General features: G+C 43.0%; 1 protein-coding gene across 1 annotated transcript in view; it reads right to left on the reverse strand.

Moving 5' to 3' along the window:
* Positions 1–9,500: 9,500 nt before the first annotated feature.
* LPP (LIM domain containing preferred translocation partner in lipoma) overlaps positions 9,501–22,677 on the reverse strand; it is a 222,415-nt gene continuing 209,238 nt past the window's right edge. Inside the window, exons 8-10 of the mRNA XM_032193775.1 lie at positions 15,385–15,563; positions 12,537–12,657; positions 9,501–10,507 (exon numbers count right to left, since the gene is read on the reverse strand). Of these exons, the coding sequence (XP_032049666.1) occupies positions 10,379–10,507; positions 12,537–12,657; positions 15,385–15,563 (429 nt within the window). The 3' untranslated portion in view covers positions 9,501–10,378. The remainder of the gene's footprint in view (positions 10,508–12,536; positions 12,658–15,384; positions 15,564–22,677) is intronic.

Below are 22,677 nucleotides of genomic sequence, written 5' to 3' on the forward strand. Positions count from 1 at the left end.
AAAATAATTAAATAACAGTGCAAGCTGCAGAAAAGGGACGATTTGCATAACGCTTTAATGGACATTAAATGTATCCATAGTGGGTTGTTAATATTTTTTGCATAGAATAACAGTGTTTGCACAATGGCTTTTGTTCCTCTTGATCAAACATAGCGCTGGGAATATGGCTTGAAGGAAAAGACTGGGGGACATCCCTCTCATGTTCTACCCTAACTTGAGAACACATTTTAAAAGACAGAAGAGACTGCCGTGGGAGTGACCAGCACCAAGGACTTTCACAAGGAGCCCGTTTCCTCATTGCCAGGCCTCAGGACTGACACGCCAGGGAGCTGACCTGCTTGAGGCTTGCTTGCTGGTGCTCAGTGCTGGTGAACCTGGTGCTGATCCAAGGGCAAATCGCTGCCTTCCACTTCCACTCAGGTTACTGTTGTTTTACATCGATATCAGCATTTGTAGCTCAGCTACTCTGCACGCTGCCAAAAGCCATCACCCTCCTTGTGCCATATCTGGAAGGATCTCTTTGCACCCATAAAATCCTGAATCTTACAGAAAAGAAAGGCGAAATCCTGTAGAAACTGCTCGGAGCAAAGAAATACTGATATATAAACTCCCTCGCAGGATAGTACACTAGTTAAGACCTGTAAAAGGTTCAAGTTTCCAGTCCTACAAAGACTCCGAGATCTCTAAAGATACACAGCTGGCGCACAGCCCGCTCCCCTTGCTACATGCCTGGTAAAAATCTCTTTTCTGTGTCCCAAAGCAGGCAGATACGTGAGGAGGAGGAGGATGCCTCATTGCTGGATCTCCGCAGGGCTCGCAGCTTGTGCTGTTCTCCCCTTAGTGACCAATCAAAAATTTAAAAGGTGACAAAGACAAATGTAAATAGAACTGCAGTGCCTAGAAAGTCAGAGCACAGATAGGATCAGAAGACAGACTGTAATTACAGGCCCTGCTACTTATTACATAGGCCAGTTGTGTTACATGAGCCTTCTGTGGAAACTTCCTGTGTAATTAATAAAGGAGAAACAAAATACTTTTGCAATCACTTTTCTAGATTTCACTGTGGGGGTCCAATCCTGCCATCCTGGATTAGCTCTAATCATAGTCAATCTTTCTCTGCATAAACTGAAGGCATCTGTTCTGTAAGACGTGGAAAAAAAAAAAAGAAAAAAAACCTTATTGCAAACCTACACCACGCAATCAAGAAGGAAAGGAAATCGATCCTGAAAACCCCCACCCAGATTGTAATCTGACAATGTTTTCAAGACATCTGGCAAAAAAAGGAGAAGAAAGAAGAATGTTATGAAATATTTAAAACCCTACTTCTGTCAGGAATACATGAGAGGGGAAAGGTGAATTTGAAAAGGCTGCATTATTTTTAAGCCAAAAATGAAAGCACCACTGTTTGCATAGGAGCATGAGATGCTCTTGGCCCAAGCCAGAGCTGTCCTGAGAAAATGTACCAGGCACTGATTTAACAGGGGCTGGCATGACGAAGTCCAGGCTGCCTATGAACAGGGCCAAAGAAGCTGTCCTGCACACCGTGGCATGCACCACAGGACTTCAAGGGTAAGGCAAACGAGAGCGTTGATAACACGGTAAAATATCTGAGTATACACAGCCCATCACTGCTCCTCATCTAAAGTTTCAATCAGATTTTCAACAGAGATGAGAAGCAGATCCAAGGAAGGATTTCTCCTAAAAACATTCCTCTTACTGCTGAGATTCTTACTAAATACCCAAGGATGGCCAAACTGCCCTGCAAGATCTGAGATACGCTGAGTGGCACTTTGCTTTGTTCCTGCATCTAGGATCTTGGCCCCTCCACTTGCAAATCCCTACCAGCATGAATCACCTCCCCAGAAAGATCTTAGCCAGGCCTGACCGCTGGGCTGACCAACCTGCACCACCACAAGCAGGCCCAGGATGAGGCTGTACGTGCCCAGCTGTCATCAGGAGGGGAGCAATGAAGCAGACAGAGGTGCAGGAGTTAGGATGCTCAGCAGCACCTTTGCCTTGGTTACATCCACCTGCCTGCAGGACAGTTCCTGTAGAAACCATAAAAGACTTCAGGACAAGCGCTGGGCATACAAATGGGATCAAAACGGTCCTGATAAGCTGAAACAAAAGACACTTTGGAACAAAACTGGCACAGCCACAATCCCCATAACACTTGTGTAAGACAGCAAGAAAGAACGCCTAGAACGTATTTATCAAAAGCCATTTTATGCAGATTTTTCCTTCTGAATATTTAAGATGTGGTGAATATTAAACTTCAGAGATTCTTAATACGTTCCAAAGCCCCGTGGACCTTTGAAATGCTAGCTCATCAATATGCAACATCTAATCTTGTCAAAAAAAAAAAAAGAAGGGAAAAAGAAAAGCTATTCATCCTTTGCTCATAGAGGTTACAGAAAGAATCCCAAGGAAAAAAAAAAAAAGAAAAAAAAAAAACACACACAAAAAAAAACAAACTTCCAGCATCTTATGCAATAGGTTAAATTTGCACTGGTTGGGAAAGTTTCACTTTCTGCAAGGAAAAGGGAAAGTGCCTGTATGTGCGTTGCTGCTGGAAGCTTCTTCTAAAGTGTGAGGCTGAAACTGTGTAGCTGGATTACAGTAAGTAGTTTATTAAGAAACCAAGGCTTGTGGCTTTGCATCCTGTTTCAGTCAAATGTAGTCTCAGGATCCCCCCTCCACAGCCAGCAGACAGTGCGCCACCTAAAAACCCATTCTTGTCCAAAACACTGTGGTTAAAATGGCTTTGCTTGTTTATAAAGTTTAGTGTTTCGTATCGCTTGCATCTGACCTTCAGCAGAAAGAAAAGCTCAGTTAAATTGTGCAAATATGTACCAAATGGGAGCAAGGGAAAGCGGCCAAAAATGCTGCATGAGCTTTTGCAGGGCTGCAGCCTTTTAGGAGCACCAGTGAGATGAACTGGATGAGAGGCCAAATTGATTTAGGCTCCAGGCAGGGGCTTTAAAACACCATGACATCCAAATTCACAAAGAAAATGTTCTGTTACTGCAACCCCAAATTTCCTGCACATGAAAACACTGTTTTCTTTCATCTTTGGGAGATGCTCGTTCTGTAATCCGACATTTAAAAATGAACAAACAAACAGGAGTCAGCTGACAAAGGATTCTTGCTGGTGAATGGAAGTAGGTCACCGAGTGTTCTGCCTTTACAGTCTGGCTTAATATTAGTGTCGTACACAACACAGTAACAAAACTGCGCTGGAGACAGGGAAAGGACTCTAATTTTGTCTTTTCTATGAAAATTAGCATTAACATTCTGCATTAACGTGCAATGCCTCCCCAGTACCCGATATCTGGATAATTAAAAAACAAAAACACAAAGCAAACCACACACTAAATTAAACAACAACAAAAAACCCTTGCAGGTCAGCTTGCATTTAAAGACATCTAAGTATGAGTAATCGGGCAGAGAGGAATTTTCCTGAAGGAACATAAAAGAAAATGAAAGCTCCACATACAAGACCAAATAAAATCTTCTGTCTCTCACGAATGCAAATGTTGGCTGCCCTTTTACACAAACATATTAAAGGAATAAAACTGGAGGAAAAGAAATAAAAGAGGGAAAACTAATAAATTCATTTTTGGAGAAAAAATACTTAAAAACAAACTATCCTTCAAACAAATTTCTTCATGATAAGTCCCTGCAATCATGTGGTTCTAAATTACATGGTTAAATATGACTGAAAAAGTAAGGCACAATTTCACAATCATTTTAAAAGCAATAATTATAATCATTTTCTTTGATATCCATATGGCAGGCCACTGATACTATGGATGCGCAAAACTACTTGATTAGAGATCTGGAAAAGTTTTTCCGACTACTAGCTGAGCCTTGCAATACCTCTGTGAAGTAAGCAACATACCATCTTCACTACAAGGACAAGAGCATATTGAGCAAATGGAAAAAGAGGGTAAGATTGCCACTCGTGGACAAAAGGGAGGGCAGAGACAAAAAGCAAAGAGCCCCCAAGCACCACATTCCCAGTGAGGGATGTTAACCCCTGGAAATGTAAAGGTAATGACACCCCTGGGCCTTTTGTTTCCTTCCTCATTTTCTAAAAGACCTATGCATAATGAGAAATGTATACAAACAGCAAAACGGGAAAAAAAAAAAAAAAAAAAAAAAAAAAGTTTGGACTAAGAGCTCTTGATATCAGCGATCAGCCCATGGGGTAGTTGCCTACACACATAATGTGAACCCAAAAGAGACCAGGAACACACAGCCAGGAACAAAGCCCAGAGGGTATAAGAAGCAGTGCTTAATATTTCAGCCTAAATATTTCTTAGTTGTAGCCCCACGACCACCTTATGTGTGCACGTGAGTCCATATGCCAGAGTGGTCTGCAGGTGTTTGAGCTTAGTGTTTGCAAATCACAGCAGAGAACCTGCAAGCTGAAATGAGAGCTGTTCCCCAAAGGCCATCAGGAAACCTACTGAGCTTATGGCTGTCTCTTGGGTTTTTAGATGTCAGGAGAACTTTATAATTTTACAAGTGTTAAGTTTTCTCTCTCTCACAGCACTCGGAAGCACCAAATGCCAGACAGGCAATTGACTGTTGCAAATTCAAACTTGAAATGTTGAGGAAGGCAGGTAATATTTCTAGAAATGTTTCAGGAGAAATGCCATTCCTAAGCCCAGAATGGTGATGAAGCTCAGTCGTACCTCTTGATCTTCATGGCAGCTGCAATAACGTTCTTATATTTTCACTGATTTTAAGGAAAAAAAAAATGCAATTGCCACATAAAAAGTCACAGGCACTCTCCATAGCCAGCCAGTCCATGGCTTTAAGAAAAACAAACCCAACAGAAGTAATGCTGTTATTTTAAGAAGAGTCACATTATTTGGATTGTTCTGGCAAAGGAAACAGGGACTTCAAAGTTAGCAAAGCTAGTCAAAAATAGGGGGTAAAATACCTTGTGAAAAGTTTCAAAGCTTTTTTTCTTAAAATTTTACTTTACCAGGCCTAATACTGAATCATTTTTCAAGAACACGTGCTTTAAAAAATAAAAAAAGATAATAAAATATTTTTCCAAAAAAGTTTTCAAAACCATTACAGAAACTTAAATTTACCAGCAGAAGAAACCCAAGAACTACAAAAAAAACGAGGGAGACATGGGTTTTTGACAAATGAAAATATTTGTTAACAACTCTGAAATCTACTTAGATAAAAATTCAATATGGTTTTAATTATAACAGCAAGAAAAACTGTTGTGGATAACACTGAAAAGAGAATATCTCATTAAAAAAAAACGGCACTTCTGACATCACATAATTTAGTGTAAAAATTGTGACCAGCTCTAACTGGAAATAGTGTTCTCACTCACAGCTCTCTTAATTTGTACATTACTAACCTCCAGATAATTCTGAGTAGTTCCTGCTATCCTTTGGCAACAAACCCTCAATTACCATCACTAGTGTTTTCTCCTGGGAATTTCACCACAGCGAGATTCTTCAGCACATCTCTCTGCTAGCCCTGACTTACAGTATTGAAATCTATATCAAGTGTAGCCAGCACAACTCTGGGAACAAATAGCAAATCAACGTGACGAACCGACTGCAGGAAACAGATATCAATAAAAAAACAGTTAAAAACTCAAATCCTTTCTCAGCCAAGGCATCAGGTGTCTAACACGGTTACTGAAGAAGGTGAAGCCACAGGACTTCTCCCACAGACCACCTCTGGGGGTCCTGTTAGCCTACTTTTGTTGGACTGTCTCAAAATCAAAAGGATCAATACCATAAAACCAACATTTATCAGGCCTAGGCTAGGCTTGGCTCACCACGGCCTAGCAGGAAGGAGCAGTTTCAAAGAGACTTCAGTATGATTTGTTGCATATTCTCTTCAACTGCCACCAACTCTCTATAAAAACACCTTTTCCTCATTCTTCTCAGCCACATTTTGCCAGTAGGCAGAAAGTCAACTTGAGGCCTGTGTCTCAGGGAAGCCTTGCTCCTGCCGTCAGGCTGAGCACTAGTATGCAAAGTTGACTCTGATAAACACTTTGCTACTCCCACACCTCTATGATGAAGTCATTACCCGAGTGTTTCGCAGCTGTGATAAAAATCTAAACTAAAATATTTCTTAAAAAAAAAACAAAAACAAAATTAAAGGTGCATTATCTGATATGCTAAAGCCACGGTGTTGCTTTCTGCTTTTAAAAGCAACGTTCAGGCAATGATTAAGATAAGTGAAAAAAAAAAAACCATCACATCCATAAAATACTAGTGTTAGCCTTGGGGAAATGCTTAAGGATTGGGCTGTAACCAAGGCAACCCAATCTTTTGGAGAAAGTTTAAGTAGACACTTAAAGCCATGGTTCAAAGATACAGTAAATCTGGCTGTAGGGCTACTTATGACATAGGGAAAGTGCCGCAGCCACCTGACACGAAGCAGCGATCTTGTAATAACTCACCCCCCCCCTCATTGTCCACATGCTGCATTGGGTCATCTCCTGTTTGCCCTCCTCCAGGCAGCATGAGGGCGACGCAGGAGCTGCATCATGTGTTCAAGCTCATTTGACAGAAATTTGTGCCCACATCCTATCCAACTTGAATCTGCCTGACTGGGCAATACAGAATCAGTCTGGTATTAATGACTGTACACCCATGGCTTATGTCACACTATGCAATGGCTTTAAGCCCATGCTTAAACAAACCCCGTGGACTTAAGCATTTTGCTAAATTAGAACCTGATCCTGGCCCCTCTTGGGCCCTATCTGGCCACACAAATCACGGAATCAGGCCCTACTCACCAACAAATGCTCAAAAAAGCCAAAGCAGCACAAGCAAAACCTCTGTAGACTCAAACAGATGTATGTGATCTTCCAAATCTTTCTGAAAGGAACAGTTTAGACGTTACCACAGGCACAAACGAAGTGATTTTTATCATGGCTAAGAAGTGCACCTTAAAAAAGCAAGGCCTCTTTGGCAAAATAAAGTCCTTCTTTGGAACAGATAAATCAGGTTATATTACAAATATGCGATAAATATTGTGATGTAGCAATATCCCAGGGGTTCTTAATTACAGTGCAAGTAAGATAAGTCCACCAGCATTTCCTAATTAAACCCTGATGCATCAGAGGGGAGATTTCCATACACAGGTGGGTGATGAGACCCTCAGTACATACATGTATATATACACATATATATACATATATGCACTACCTTTCAAATATATTTATAGCTATTTTAGAAGCCAAAAGAACATTCATAAAGAAAATGAAAATAAGCTTTTTGGACACTCACTCCTTCCAACAGGCAGATGGCTTTGGTGTTTCAGAAGTGAAAACAAAAGCACGACAGTACCTTTGTCCAGATATATCAGGTACAGAAATTAGCCACAGTACCTCATATAACACTGCCCAATCTTTGTCAACTGCTTTCCATCTATGGGGTATTTAATGCGTGAAAAGTTTGGCTCTCACCTCCCTGCACACTGGCCCAACTCACCACAGCACCCTAATAACACAGAGATTCAGATCTAGACCTCCTGGCTGGCCCTTAGCTTTTAAGTGGGCTGGAATCCCAAACCTACATACCAGCAAACTTCTCTGGAAAGAGAAAACAGAACTCCAAAAACAGTAGTTTGGGCCAATCTGTGATTAGTTTAATTCCCATAGCATCCCTGGGAAGTTGTAAAGAAACCTCGTGCAGAAGATGAGAAGCCATATGACTTGCTCCAAGTCCAGCCTATGGCAGAGCCATAAAAGCCCAAAGGGCTCTGGACTTCAGTCCTCCTGAGTCGTGCCTGCCTGCAGCCTGTGGCCAAATCAGCTCATTTCCATCAGTTACCCCACTGTTATTTCTGAGAGTCTCATCAGCCACCTGATTTAACACTAACAAGAAGGAAGTTCAGAGCTATGTTTGTAGCCTGATGAATGGCTTCTTCTCTGCATGCTTGCAGAAATGTAAAATCCTCTGCAGGCATACAACAGTGTTAGCAATCCCAACTCTGAACTCTGGTGTTTCTGTGGGGTTAATTCAAACAGGATTTGCTCAATAGTTGCCAGGGTTTTTGACCAGTGGTGGTGGGGACTGCCTGTAAAGAAGCGAGCTCAGAAGTATCTTACGTGCCATGGTACAGGGAGCAGGAGCCCAGATGGAATCTGGCAGAAGCCACAGTGCAAAAAAGTCTGTTAATGTATAAGGCAGTAAAACTCTTGAAGGCCAGGGTAGAAATCTAGTATAAAAAGGCAAACTGCTTCAGCACAGTCACTACAGTGGAGAACGATTTCTATTGCTTAACGATGCCACCCTTCTACAAAGAAGGATTCATTTTGAGCTGTGAATTTTGGGAGTCTTCCCTGACACCAATGCAGCTTGCCAAAACACAGAAATACCTATCTGAAACCTCTGTTCCTTACACAGTTTATATTTGAATTTACTGTATACGGCTAAAGCTATTACAGTTCACAGTGTTCTTCCATAAAGGTTAGTGCTAAACTGAAAGGAAATGCACCATTTGCCGGAGCTGCAGTGAGTATATCAATTTTTTCTTCTTTGTTTCTTACCAGCCCAGCTCATCTAACTTTCCTTTTTTTCCAGCATTAGTAGGTATAATTATATCAGGCTTCTGTTATAGAGATTAAAGATGAAAGCACCACATTCTCATTGCTTTTCCGTGGGTGCATGAAAAAAATTTCTTATAACACTGTTGAAAAGTGCCAGTTTGTCACTAATATGGTCAATCAGCCTGCAACTGTTTCAGTTCTGCTTCTTAATTTGTTAAGTGCAAAGAAAGGTATTCTCTTTGATTACATCTGCAAATAAGATATTAATGTCAATTCAGTGATACGAAAATTACTCCCTCACTATGTAATTTGCACCTGAGTTATTATGGGTTTCATGAACAAGAATATTACAGCTGCTCAGAGCGAGCTGCATATTTATTATTTTTTTAATTAACAAAACAACAAAAAACACAAAAACTCCAGCAACATGAGGAAAAAAAAAAGGTTATCTGTGCCCAGCTTTTTATTTACCTTGGCATTTGTATTAACTCTGGACAGAAGATGAAAGTGCTGCTCCTGGCCCAACACTCTTCTGCAATGACATTTTACCAGCAAGGAGTAATAAGTGGCTGGGATTAAAATGAAAGAAAAAATGCTTGCTTTTTGGATTGGCACAGAGAACAGTTTAACACCTTCTTTAACTTTTTTAAGATAAAAACTGAACAACTGCATGTGTTTAGAAAGGTTCTTTTGCCGTTGTTGAAATAAGATACCTTTTTTAATGAGAACTCCAGATTGTGCACGTTACCATAAGAGAAACATCTATCCCAAGGCCTGATTCAATCCCTGTTACAGCTGAAGAAAAATCCTCCCCACTGCAATAAACAACGGAATGAGACTGCACTGCTAAATATCTACCCAGAAACCAGCACTGACATTGGTCCCACTATAATGAGTGGCATAAGATTTTTTTGAGCATCGCTTTCTGCACTGCAGTTCTATGTAGTTGTTTTTTTTTTTTTTTATTATAAACAACTGGGATTTTAAGAAAGTGTTTCCAGCCCCAGATCCTTAAAAGACCTTCTCAATGGACATGATTGACTTATACCTCTAGTAAATCAAAAGCACATTGTGTGTGTTTGTGTGTGTGTGTAGTGTATTCAAGCTTATGTCTTTCTGTGATTGCTCATTTTGTGAATTGGAAGCTTCACTAATGAATAAGTTTATGCAATAGCAAAATATAATTTCATAAGAAAAAGAAAAAAACCCTATAGAACTGGAAGGGATTGGAGACAAGTAAGGGCCTAAGACAAAAGATACAGACAACAAATCTGTGTCCCAAAGATACAATGTCACATCTACGCTCTTAGGTGCAGCATGGCTGAAGTTGTATTGTTTGTGATGTAATGAGAGGAGCACTGGTCCTACTCTCATACTGGTTTCACACCTTCTGTGACAGTGGAGCTACTTCTGCTGTGACCCAGACCCTATTAAAGTCAAAGAGAAGCTCCCCTGTCTTCAGTAAGAGCTGATCAAGTTTTCAAAATGACTTAGGAGAAGGGTCTAGCTCAGCCACCTTTCACCAGTTCAGACCTCCTTCTACAGGCAGATAACTTAGGTGTTATCACCACTTGTCGCCATCAACTGCAGAGACAGCTGGTGGTCTGACTTGCCACCCTCCTGGGGAATCACGTCTAAATTAGGTGCCTACTGCAGGCAGTCTGAACATGGCCTGAAGAACTGCCCTCTTGCTCCAAGGCCTTCCAGTTTTATTTTTTTTTTTTTTTTTTTTTTTTTAAACAGAGTTTCAGACCCTAGGCTGGAAAGAAATCATGCAAAGCTTGTGCAATTCCCCCAGGAAGGCATCCTGGGGAGGGTCACAGTTGATACTCAGAGATCAGTGCTGGCCTTGGCAGTCAGAGCCTGGATCCGAGCTGAGTTGCAGGTCTTGCAAAGGATGTGCCCGTCCAGAGGGTAACAGCCCTGATTGTCCCCTTCAGACAGGAGGCCTCCGCAGTCCTAGGGAACAAGCAAACAGCAAGAGCAAAGTAAATAAGAAATAAGAACAAGATTAAGCGAAGAATCTATTAGTCAAAGAAGCTCTCTCCTCACTCTCCACCTTGTAACATGATCCAGCCTGAGTCAGCGTAACACAGAAGCTGAGGTACGTGATGTCTTTCATGATTAAGCCATTTCCTGATAAGAGACAATGCTGCAGAGAAGATGGGTTCCCAAGCTCTCTGCTGAATTTAATCCAATTGAAAATAAAAGGAGATTATTCCCTTCACATTTCTGAGGAAGGAAAGGTCTTCGCATTGAAGAAAACATCAAACTTAAGCACATATTTAATAATGCAAAAAAAGATAAAAAAGGAAGCATCCTCAGGAAGGAAGTTCGGTACTAATATCTGACTACAGGTAATCTCCTTTGGAAGAGTTAATGCCACAAAGCTACAGCATCCTTTCCAGGGTGACAGCTAAGCAAACTCCCTGCCTGTCTCCCATGACCAGAACTGCCACCTGTGTTTGTATTGCTGTTGGTGCAAAAGGGTGTGCCTGAGAGGAGGATTTCGCTGAGACAGGAACAGTAGAAACCCCCCAAAAAAGGCCCAAGCCCTGCCCCAGAGAAGTCTATCTGTATATTTCCAGGCTGACTTAAGTATAGCTACTAGGAAGACTGGGAATTCCTCCTCATGGTGTGATCACGCAGTCATCATTTGGGCAAGGACTACTGATGGCCATGCCTCTTCAAGATAAATCTGTGTTTGTAAATACACCTGGCAAGCAAGTGGTAGAAAAAGGAATGTAACTATTGCTTCACTTGAGATAGCTGAGGCACGTGGAGGCAAATGCCAAAACACAGAAAGATTTTCAGAGATTACAAAAGACTTCTGTACCTCACTGATTTGGGAGTCTAGCTCTCCTCTTTATTGTCTTACTGACATGCAGTGCCTGTAGGAAGACTTTCATTATGCAGAGATCATAGTGCAGCAATCTCTGGAACAGCAAATCCACATGAACACTTCAGGTCAAGCCCACAGCAGTTCAGTTGCCCATGAGAAGATGTTCCAAGCTAATAATGTACTGTTCTGGGACCTATGATGGATTTCATGGAGCCACATGTCTGTCCTCAGTTCTCCACTGCACCTACTTCTGACATCCATGTATGAAGCCCAGGTATCTCAACAGCCAGCATGAAGAAATGCTGTATGATGAATTAGACTCTGCAAAATTTAGCGTACAAATGCCCCAATGCCTTACAAAAACTAGGCCTAAGTAATGGGCTGAACCCTAGATGCCAGTGTCAGACTGAGAAGTGAACCAGATGCCTCAAGTCTCAGCTAAGACCTTTAAGCCAGAGTCCATCCTTCTTTCCAGTTGGATATTAAAACCTGCAACTGCGATAAGAAATACGTTTAGTCTCATTTTCTTACCCTGCCATCTGGCTGATATATTATCCAGCAAGTAACACTTGCATTGAGGAATTCTTGAAGGTTCTCTAACACAGCTGTTCTCACATGTTAATTGCTTTAAGGTGATTTTTCTTCTGTCTTCAGATTCTTACCATCAAAATTATATGAAGTGTGTAATGAAACTTAACAGGAAAGTAGCACAAAAAGCATTGCACTGAACAAGAATGATCATGTTTATGTGTCCATTAAAATTCTTCAACCCAGAGCCATATGTTGAGTTTCCTGTACAATCTTGCTCAAATTCTAACACACATTAGCTTTCATTTTAAGAACATAAACATGAGCAACGTTTGTGTCCAAGCTATAATTTATGATGCTCTCAAATATTAAGCTCTAATTAACTGAGTCACATTCTCTTGCTCTCCTAATGAACCTGTTATGAATAAGGGACCTGATTTTCTTCTCATTTGCGCTGATATAAATGAGGAAAAATTCCTTGCATGCTGGAGTCAATGAAGTAATTTGATTGTAGAGCCAGTGTTACAATAGGGTATGCCTGTAGTGTTTATAGCATGAGGCAGCAATGAAATTATACCAGCCTTTGCTTTCTCTCCTTCTTGTGATTAGAATACTAACCTCACACCGGTAGCACTGGACATGGAAGTCACGATCCAAGGCGACAATGCGGACAGTCTCCTCTTGTCCTGGGGCCGGCATGATGGGCTCCTTACACACTGAACATCTTGGTGCAAATTTCCTGAAGAAAGAAGACACAGCCCCAGTTATTCTTAAGCTCAGAGCAAAAGTTTTTGCTAACTGCACCAGGAAGGCAGAAATGTGTGCCTGTGTATAAATGGCATATGCACGTGCAGACATCACATTTTGCAGCTTTGCACAGCTGCCTCCTTGGAAAGAAGGCAGGAAGGAGCACTTTCATCTTACAATGCAATTTCAGGCTTGCAGAGTATTAAAGAGCATCTTGCAGACTTTTAGGAAAGGTCTTAAAGAACACCTGACAGTCAGCAAAGCATATTTTACCTGCCCTAATTAACAACTGAAGTATCTGTTGAGTCACCCGTGACCGTGACACCAATGCACTGCCACAATGCTTAGGCTCAACCCTCAACCTAACTCTAAGAAAGTTTATCCAGTTCCTAAGGTTAGAAAGATGAGCAGGATCTGCTCCAAAAGCATCTCTTGGAAAAAATAAAAATCAAATATTAAAAACAGGCAATTGGTGAAACAGACCCTTGGTAAAAGAGGCAAAACAAGCCTTTTATTTTCCCACCTTATATTGTCCACTACATGAGTGTCTGGTTATTTCACGTATGTTCTGGTTTTGCTCCCCCATCTGCACATGACAAGGGTTAATCTCTGCTCCCAGGCAGGTGGGTGTGCATGGGAGCATTTAGCCTGTGGCAAATAATTACTTGCTGTTTTGGTTCAAAACATATTGGTACCAATTCTCTGGCTGCAAATTCTCTGCTCAGAAAAAAGAAACTTAGACCTACAGAATCTGCTGCCATTTAATGAGAGACAGGGTCATGGGCTATGGAGTGACAGAGGGCAATGCTTATAGCAAACATCAGAACACAAGGAGATCAAAGACCCTTCTCCTCTGAAATATCTAAGAAAGATTGACTTTGCCACCCAGCCTGTCACATGAACCACCCCAGAATTAACTAGCTTAAAAAAAAAAAAAAAATCTATCTGTACTAGGAATAAAGAAAAATATTAATTTCACTGGCAGCAGATGAAAGATGTCTGTGTAGCTGCGATCTAACGGAAAAATGAATTAAACAGTGGCGATAGTGAGCACTCTGAAAAATAACTTAAATGGATCAGGATATGACCGGAGCTGTAATCGCAGTTAATTATATGCTGCTTCATGCAGGCGCTTCCTTGTGCCATTTAGCTCAAATGCAGTGCTTAAAAATACTTCAACATTTTGCTGTCCAGGCCACTGCGGGTAATTCATTATGAGCCAAATATTAACTTCAGGGGCCCAGAAATGACTCTTGCAGATTTCAAGGGAAGTGGATGTGCTCCTGGGAGCTCCAAGCTCAGGGGGTACCTAAGTGTAGCGTGAGCATCAGGAACTGTTTTATTATCAAAACTGTATACAAGATGTGGAGTGCTTGACCTCCAGACCAGAATATCATTGCTGATCAGTTAAAAAGGGGCTGGCCAAAGTCATGCTGAATGCATGGCAACCTGACCAAAGACATTCTGAATGTCCCACTAGGTCTTCCACTACTCCCCCATCACCTTCCCCTCCACCTTTTGTTCAATGATTTTATGTCCTTTACTTGGATTGACAGCATCCCGTTTTCCACTCTCAGAGCCCTGAGGTCCAGATCTGTTCACTGCCAAAAGACTTGAAGATGGACATCAACCCTTGCTCATAACCTTTCTCCAGAAGGAATATGAAGCTCAAGACCTGCAGGACTTGAAGGAGAAGCAGCCTCCAAACCATATCTGGTTTGGAGAGAAACCTTTCATGCTGGGCCTCTGCTCAGGACCAATTTCTATCTTACTCGTCTTCTGACACAGAAAATCAAACCAGCACACAGCCATTTCAGCACCTGTCAATTAACCCGACCTATCTGAGCTCCAGGGAACATCCTCATGTTGGATTTTAACATGCGAGTTGATCGTGGCTGCTTTCCTTTCTGTCAAGTCAGTCTGCTTCTTTGAGCTTTCAGGCCCACACACTGATGTCACGAGGCTCTAATTAAGTCTACCCCCTTAGAAATTAAGAGATAAATGGTTGAGATGTAAACTCACATTTGTCAGTATTGATTTCCTCTTATAATTGAGGGGTGTAATGTGTCTGTCTTTCCCATACAGGGGAAACATTTGTGCTCTGATTATATCTACCTGTCTTCCTCAGATTAGCTGTGATGATGGGGGTGGTAGCATGGCAATGACAGAAGCTATTTGCAACTATACCTTTCAACTTACTTTAAATAGCGGCTTCACTATAAATTATTACCAGGGCTGTATTTTTAGCAGCTTTAAAATCTAATTAGCAACTAGAAACAAGAGGAACTGTGAGCATCCTGTGGACACCTAGATCCCTCTAGCTGGTAAGCAAATACCTGCAGAGTCCAACTGCACAGGACCTCTCCTAATTGCTTGGTAGACAAAGGGGAGAGACACTGATGTGGAAGTGCAGGTAGAGCCAGGGAAGAGAAATGTGCACGTGCTGCAGGGGGAGTGCAAAGCATTTAAAACAGAGGAACACAGGGGATATCCATAAATTCAGATCTAAGCAAGATCAAGCATCAGCAGCTGTTAATCAATTAATCTTGCCTGTCACAGCATGCCTGATTGAAGCAAAGCTCTGATGACTTCTTAAGAGTCTTCAGAGTAAGCCGCAGAGGGTCCAGAGCTTTTTGGACACTCAGCAAAAAGAAAAGGAGGATTTTTAGGAACCAAAGAGAAAGACAAGCAAAGCCACTGAGAGCAGCTTGGGACGTACTTATGGAAATCCTCGATGCAGTGGATGTTCCCACCGGCATCCACGGTGAAGGGGATCCCATCCAGGCTGCGATGGCACATCACACAGGTGAAGCAGTGGGGATGGTAGGCCTTCCCAGTGGCTCGGAGAATCCTTTCCATGATGGGCTTCGCACAGACACTGCATTGCTCCAGTGTGTTCTGCAAATAAAACGTACACAACCACATGTGAGTGCCATCTCAGCAAGACACTGCAGCTTCTATAGCCAAGAACACGAGAGTGTTATGCAGCCCGTGCTCCTGTGTGCTTTGCCTCCATACTGCCCAGCCTGGACGACCTTTTGCAGCTGAGTTATCAGAGACAACCTCCATGATGCGCAGTGCAAAGCTGAAGCTCACGTTCCTGGGGCTGTACAGAGACCCCTTAACTGCTCTGCAAATACAGGTCTCCTAAAGAACCTTCATCTGCCTCGTATGTAAATCAATATTCTTCTACCAGCAGGGAAACTGCTGGTGAGTCTGGGGAGAAAAAACAGCAACCCCAACAAAAGCACTGCAAAGACAGTTCAGGATGACCTCATGTAATCGTTTATCTCTAGCCCACCGTGTCTGAGATGGCTGAAATGCCAGCTCCAAAGCCAGGCTATTTTGCCTCACAGCTTTTATGTACTGGCCTGCTCCTGAAGCACTGGAGCCAAAAAAACACCTTTCAAGTGGGCTGCACTGAGTGATTCACCCCATTTCAACTCTCACTCAGCCCTACAGTCAGTTATAGAGAGACCAACACAACTGTGCTTCAAAGAGTTGTCCGTGAGACACTCCAGCCCTCCGGACACCAATGTGCAATTCACCATTTAAACCAAGCACCCAAAAGACACGTGCCATGACTTGAGGGTACAACACACAGAGATGCTACCAGTAAGTCTATGGCAATGACCTGGGTCATTTTGCTGGACTTTAGGAAAGCAAAATTTCACTCACTGCTCTTGCTTGATGAACCCTAGAGATTTCAAACAATGTTATCAATCAATGTTTGAATCCTGGATGAGACAGAACACCTATGATTACAATACTGCTTATGACTGAGATACACAGAAATGAGGAGAGTAAAAAAAAAAAAAAAGAAAAGAAAAAAAAAGGCACAGAAATATAAAAAGCTGCTGAAAGGCAGCTCACGTTGACAAACGCAGGAAGGCTGAAGTTCTGCTTCCTCATGCAACAAAATTCCCAGGGAAAACAGTGCTTTGACTGACCGCACTGTTATTGCTTCTCTGAGCCAATATTCTCAGGGGTAAGATCCAGTCCTTACATGTGCAGCCAAGACGTATTGTCAGGAGATGAATCACCCAGGAACTCAGAGAGGTTACTTCTGCACTCACACATACGCTGTTGGACATTATCTCTAGGCTGCAAATCACAAGGATGATACAAACATATAAACACACAGGTTCATATCAAAAGATCAAAAGGATTGTTTTTGGAAGGCCTGATATGAAAAGTCCTGAATTTCAGCCCGTTTGAGAACTGTCTAACACATTTGTAAAGAGAGCACAGCCAGACTAGCCTTGGTTTCAGACTGGATTTTGCTTTATGCTTTGTAATAATGGGCAGGAAAGAATTATTGCTGGCCTTTCTGTCTGGTTACTGTCACCATCATCATCATTATAACAGTAGCTGGTATGCCAGAAAAAGCAAGGTCAATAATTTTCTCCTTGGAGGAATAACCTGGCAAAATTACCATTTTGCTTTGCATAAGCAGATCACATCACCTCAGTCCACATCCCTGCTGTTCTCCGTACTGCCAAGGAAGGAATGCTGTATATCTGCAGATGCTGATGGAAGATTGTGCCACTCGTAAGGCATCTATGACAACTTCTGAATACGTACAGGTACGGAGCATTTGCCTCACCAAGTCACTGCTTGCCTCGTTTCCAACAGTTGCCAGCAACAGAGGCCAAGGGCAAATGAAATCAGGACAAACAAATACGGTAATTGCTGAGGATACGCTCCCAGCCTCCAGCAATTTCTGGCTTAAAGACTTCCTAAGCCAGAGCTCAACTTCTCTGTGCCCAATAGCCTTGAGTGGATGGTCCTCCCATGAAGTTTCCTGATGGCTTTCTGAACTCTGATAAACACTGAGCACCCACAACCTGGAGTTTCACGGCTTACCTATGTATCCAAGAGCTGCCCTGCTAAGCAGTTTGCCTGGTCTCCAGACAGAAAAAGTGAGCAAAATCTACCTCGTGCTGTGAGTGGAGCACAAAGCAGTAGCTGCCATCCATCCCACAAAGGGATTTAACACCAAACGGTGTGGCCTGGAACTGCTTCGCTACAGACCTAACACAGCTCCTACTCACGCGTTTCAGAGAGAGTTAAGACTGCAAGGGGATAATTGCCATCATCTTGCCTGACATCTCATGCTGTGATGGCTTTGGTGGGAGTTTTGCAGTGACCAGGGTGGCAGGTAATCACGTTTCTGGATTATGCCTTCAGAAACAAGTCTTCTACTCCCAAATCTCAGCTCGGTCACACTGTCTGATGTTCTCACAGCCAAACACGACGAGCATTTTAAATTAACCAACTCCTGATTAAACCGATACAATCCGAAAATCAGACCTGAGAAATTTATTCTTTTCATCCTTCCAAGTCTGTACCAGTGAGGAAAAACAAAGTCATTAGTTTCAGACTACAGCTCACTCCCTGTCTGGGAGTATATTTGCTTAAGCCTTTTTCCCTGCTAGAACCCTGGCTCGAACCCTTCTCTTCAAGGTGTTACCACAAGATGCCAAAGGGAAAGCTTCCTTGATTCACGCCCATTTGACATCGGGTTGCTGTAAGGCAGGATTTGGCCTGTGGAGCTAACAGGGTTTTCTTTGATTCTCTAATCAGGTTATCCCACATGCCTAAATGCTGCCCCAGCAGCTAACAACCTGCACAAAGGTATTTCTGCACATTATGGGAATAGCTTTGCTGTAGGATTTCAAGTTAGGCTTCTTGATTTTGCTCTTTTATGGTTCAGCTAACTCTCCTAGCACTTCTTGGAGCTTTTAGGCCTTTAGAAAGCCAAACAAGATGAAGAAAAATATAATGATGGTGCTGTTTTTTTTATTATTATTTACTTTTCCTCCTGAGCTGCCACTGCCAGCCCCAGGGTGCCTCTGATGAGCTACGCAGAGCATCAAAGTAAGGCAAAGAGAAGAACCAGCTAGGAAACATCAGACCTAGGTGTTGTGGTTGAATTCGTATCAGAAGAATACAGCCCACTAACCAGGAAGGGCTGAAGGGCAAGTTTACCACCATTTTCCAGTATTTTTTGGCTAAGTAGCAGGGAGTGACCTCCTTTATTGGAGACACTTGTGTCTCCAACCCTGATTTTGGGGGGGTTTGGAAAGGACAAGGCAGGAACAAGTGACACAATCCATTTCTACATGGGCCTTGCATTAAAGACCGAGTCTGGGTCCAGGCCTCGTGTGAGCAGAGCTGCTTATCCATGGCAAAGAAGAAACATCTCAGCTGGGGAGAATAATGTAAACTAACACATCTGAAAAGAGAAATAACCCCAAGTGAACATGCACTAAGATGCAGGCAAAGAACAGATGAAGCGAGCAGGTTATCAATTAGTTGCTTGCAGGTAAAGACGTGAGAGACTTAAAAAAAACACAGCCCAACCAGCAACAAAATGGGAACACCTATCGGATAATAAATGGCAGGGAAAGTCATTCAGGGCCTCCCCGTAGCAACACTTGGTCCTACAGAGACACAGAAACCCAACGGGAGCTGCTCTGCAGATGGTGGGATTAAACGTGGGAAACAAGATGAAAATCCAAGCTGCTGGGGAACAGTTCTGGGGTGCAGGAGCCATTAAGGACTGGAAGGGGTTGAATCCCCTCCTGAAAACTGAACGTCCCAGATGGAAAGCTGGCAGACAGCTTCAGGAGCAGCGCTGCAGCGACAGCCAAGCAGCCTGTGGGCTGCAGCACATCCAGCTTCCCTGCTCTGGATTAAAACCCCCCAGAACCAACCTTTGGGTGACAGCAGGAATTCACAACACGGTGCAGCACACGGAACCTCCCACAATGACCTAGCAGTAAATGCAGGAGAAAAGCCACCAAGATTAGTCACTGCTGCTTATGTGCTGGCAATTCATCTGGAATGCTAATGAACGTAACCTCTCCTGCACTCCGCATGGCAGACAGAGGAGAGCTCATGCACTGGGACACGAGGATGGTATAGCTTGTTTTGCTGGGAAAGGGGAGGGAAGTTGCTGGAATAAATTACGTTGGCAATTCATGCGTGGGGACATGAACTCATTTCGTGAGCACTGGAGAAGAAACATTTTTGGAGTGACTGCAGAGGAGATGGTATTAGCTGCGGGAACCAAAAGTGACTGTTGTGCTAAAAACAGGCACACGGTCAACTACTGTAGTTGAACTGTAACTTAGTAAAGTGTGGTAAGTGAATTGCTTTAAATCTTGTGACTCTGTCCTTCATTTCCTCAGACTGTGAGGAGAGCGGAGCAGGAGACATTTTCCCCATTGTGGGATGATTTTTGAGGCTTGAAAATATTTCCATACTTAAGTGAAGACAGAGCGCTTTAATCTCAAAAAGTCTGGTGAATTTATAAACCCCAAATTAGATCAGGTCAATTGAAACGCTGTACTTCATATGATTTCAAATGGTTTCATTTAGGGCTTTGGTCTGCAAACATATAGTTGGATTATAAATTAAATATAAAGCAGACAGTGGTGGAGGGGTTAAGTGTCAAGATGTAATTTCAACACTTTCAAAACCTTTCTTTTTTTTTTTTTAATATAAAAAGAGCATTGAAGACTGAGACCCCAGTTCCCTTCACAAAGTCCTCAGCCGTCCCTAGTGATGATTTACCATCTTTCTCCATAGATGCGTAAATCTTGGCACATGCAGCTTTTAATTCACTAATGACTGGCATGAAATTCCCTCCTCCCTATCCAAAGGGAAAAATCTAGGCATGTGTGGGTTAACTTTTCCTGCTTACCTTACCAACTGGACACGTTATTAGCAGTGGGTGACACTTTCCTGCCCTTTCTGCTGCTCTCAGAGGGGTAGGTGCTGGCAGATCTCGGCTGGATCCCTGCCGCTCAGGTCACATTGCCATATATCTGTGCCAGTGTGTATGGGGGGAGGGAAGAGGCATGACCCCTGACAGCCAGAAATAATCTGGAAAAAGTCCCTAATTCAGCCACAGTGGTAAGCAGTGAGGGTGCTCTTTAGGTGGTAGAGTTTGTTTTGCTGGGAGAGGGGAGAAAAGATGCCGGGATAAATTACCTTGGCAGCCCTGCAATGCTACCAGTGTGATGTGGGTCGGCGCTGAGCACACAGCTACCGACAGCTACACAGGGTAGGCTCAGGCCCTGGAGGTTGCTGTTTTCAGTGGCTTTCAAATAGTTCTTCCATTCGGCTCGGTTTTCAGTGGCTTTCCCAGCACAGTAGCAATACCATGGCTGGCACGTTTCCCCTCTGCTGGAATCTGCTTTTCTTGTTAGGATCAACCCAATTCAGCTTTGTGTTTTTGGACTCTGAGCAGCTGGAGGTGAATCTGGCCCGGAGTCCTCCCAGCATACATGGTGAAAGAGTCCCTTCCCCTTGCCCTGTAACTATTAGAGACAGACTAATGTATTTTTATGGCTTGGGTGAGTAGTAAAAATGACAACAACAGGCAATCGAGTCCACAAATGTGCGGTAGCATCAAGACCATGATTAAAATGGAGCAGGGTTCAAGAAGAGGTTCGTGAAAGATTAACAGGTATCAAAATAGGCTCTACAGCGAGAGGAAGGAGCTCCATTTGTGCTTTCTTAAGACAGCTATCTTACCAAACAGAGGTTAAGGGATTGCTTTACTATCATCTGAGCATGCCCACGGGTGGAGAGGAGACCTCGAGAAGGCAGCTGCTGGATCTGGCAGGCTCACAGGCTGCCCGTGCTAACTAGAGGTAGATATTTTTAACAGTGAACATAATTAAAATTAGGAACAGGGTGATGTCTCTCTTGCTCAGCCCTGTTTTACAGAAGACCCACGGCCATCTCCAGCGCCAACAAGTTGAGACCCATGCTGGAACACCAGGGTTAAGCGATCTGCTCTGCATTAGGCTCAGCATCCGACCACAATCACACTGACTCCTTCCAGCTAAAAATCCACAAGCTGCCTCATGTTGGAAGTTACTTAACTGCTCTTTGGCACTCGAAGCTACTCATCTTCTGTGCATTCCTCGCTCTGACAACACTGGGGTCTTTGTCACTTAAAAATGGCAGCACTTAGGAACTTAACTGAGGGATTCGTACTGTAAATTTTTGGGCTGGAAGGTAAAACGCCTGGTTTTACTTCTGCTTTTTCCATCATGTAACTGTCAGAGGCAAGGCAGTTCCCTGCTCTGTGCCTCAGTTTGCCTGTACACTCAATAGCTATAGGAGTTGCACAACCCTGGGAGAAACAGGATGCTGTTACATTTGATAAACACTTGTGAAGCGGTCCGTGTGCCCAAATTGTTTCTTGATGGAAATGAGATATTTAACAGCCACAATTCCAGCTAATCTGTAATGACTGCATGCACCTCAAAAGTCCCCGAAGTCTGACTTTGGGAAGCGCAGGATGGGGGAATAGGTGTTGCAGTGCTTCAGTGTGCCCACTGCAATTTGCAAGAGTAAAATATTGCAGTCTTGGGGAAGTGCTCTCTAACTCACACGACTCTTTTTATCCTCTAAGCCTCGGAAATTTTTTCAACAACAACAATTGTAATCACAGATAATACTACAGTAAATCAAGTAATTGTTAAGGATGCTTTCAAGTGCTATGTAGAGGAACTTCGTTACACATCTTGGTAATCAGCTCCCGTTCCTTCAGTAATTTTCCTTCTGCTGAAGCTGTGTGTCCAAACCTTCTCATATCTTGACATCAAAAAAAAAGAGGAGCAGCACATTCCTCACACAAACCCAAAACAGTGCATACCGTACGTCAGTGAGCCTTGCTCATGCTTTCTGTTAGCACTGCTGACCACAGGTACAAACCCCAGCGTAACCATGTGAAGTCAGTTGTGTTGCACCAGGACTGCAGCTGGAGCAACAAGCGTCCCACCAGGCTTCTGGAGCACTGAGAGATGAGCGTCAGCAAAGCAGAGCACCAAGTATGAGCCTGCCTTGTCTTACTGGATCATCCACCCCAGATTTCTTTAATCCGAGGAGATCCCAAGCTCATGACAAGCCCTCCAGCCCTCGTTCCAATCTGCTGCATAACGCACTGCCTGGGGTAAGATGCTGATTTTCCAAGATTTCTGATTTGAAG

This window comes from Aythya fuligula, chromosome 9 (genome assembly GCF_009819795.1).
Source record: "Aythya fuligula isolate bAytFul2 chromosome 9, bAytFul2.pri, whole genome shotgun sequence".
Lineage (NCBI taxonomy): Eukaryota > Metazoa > Chordata > Aves > Anseriformes > Anatidae > Aythya > Aythya fuligula.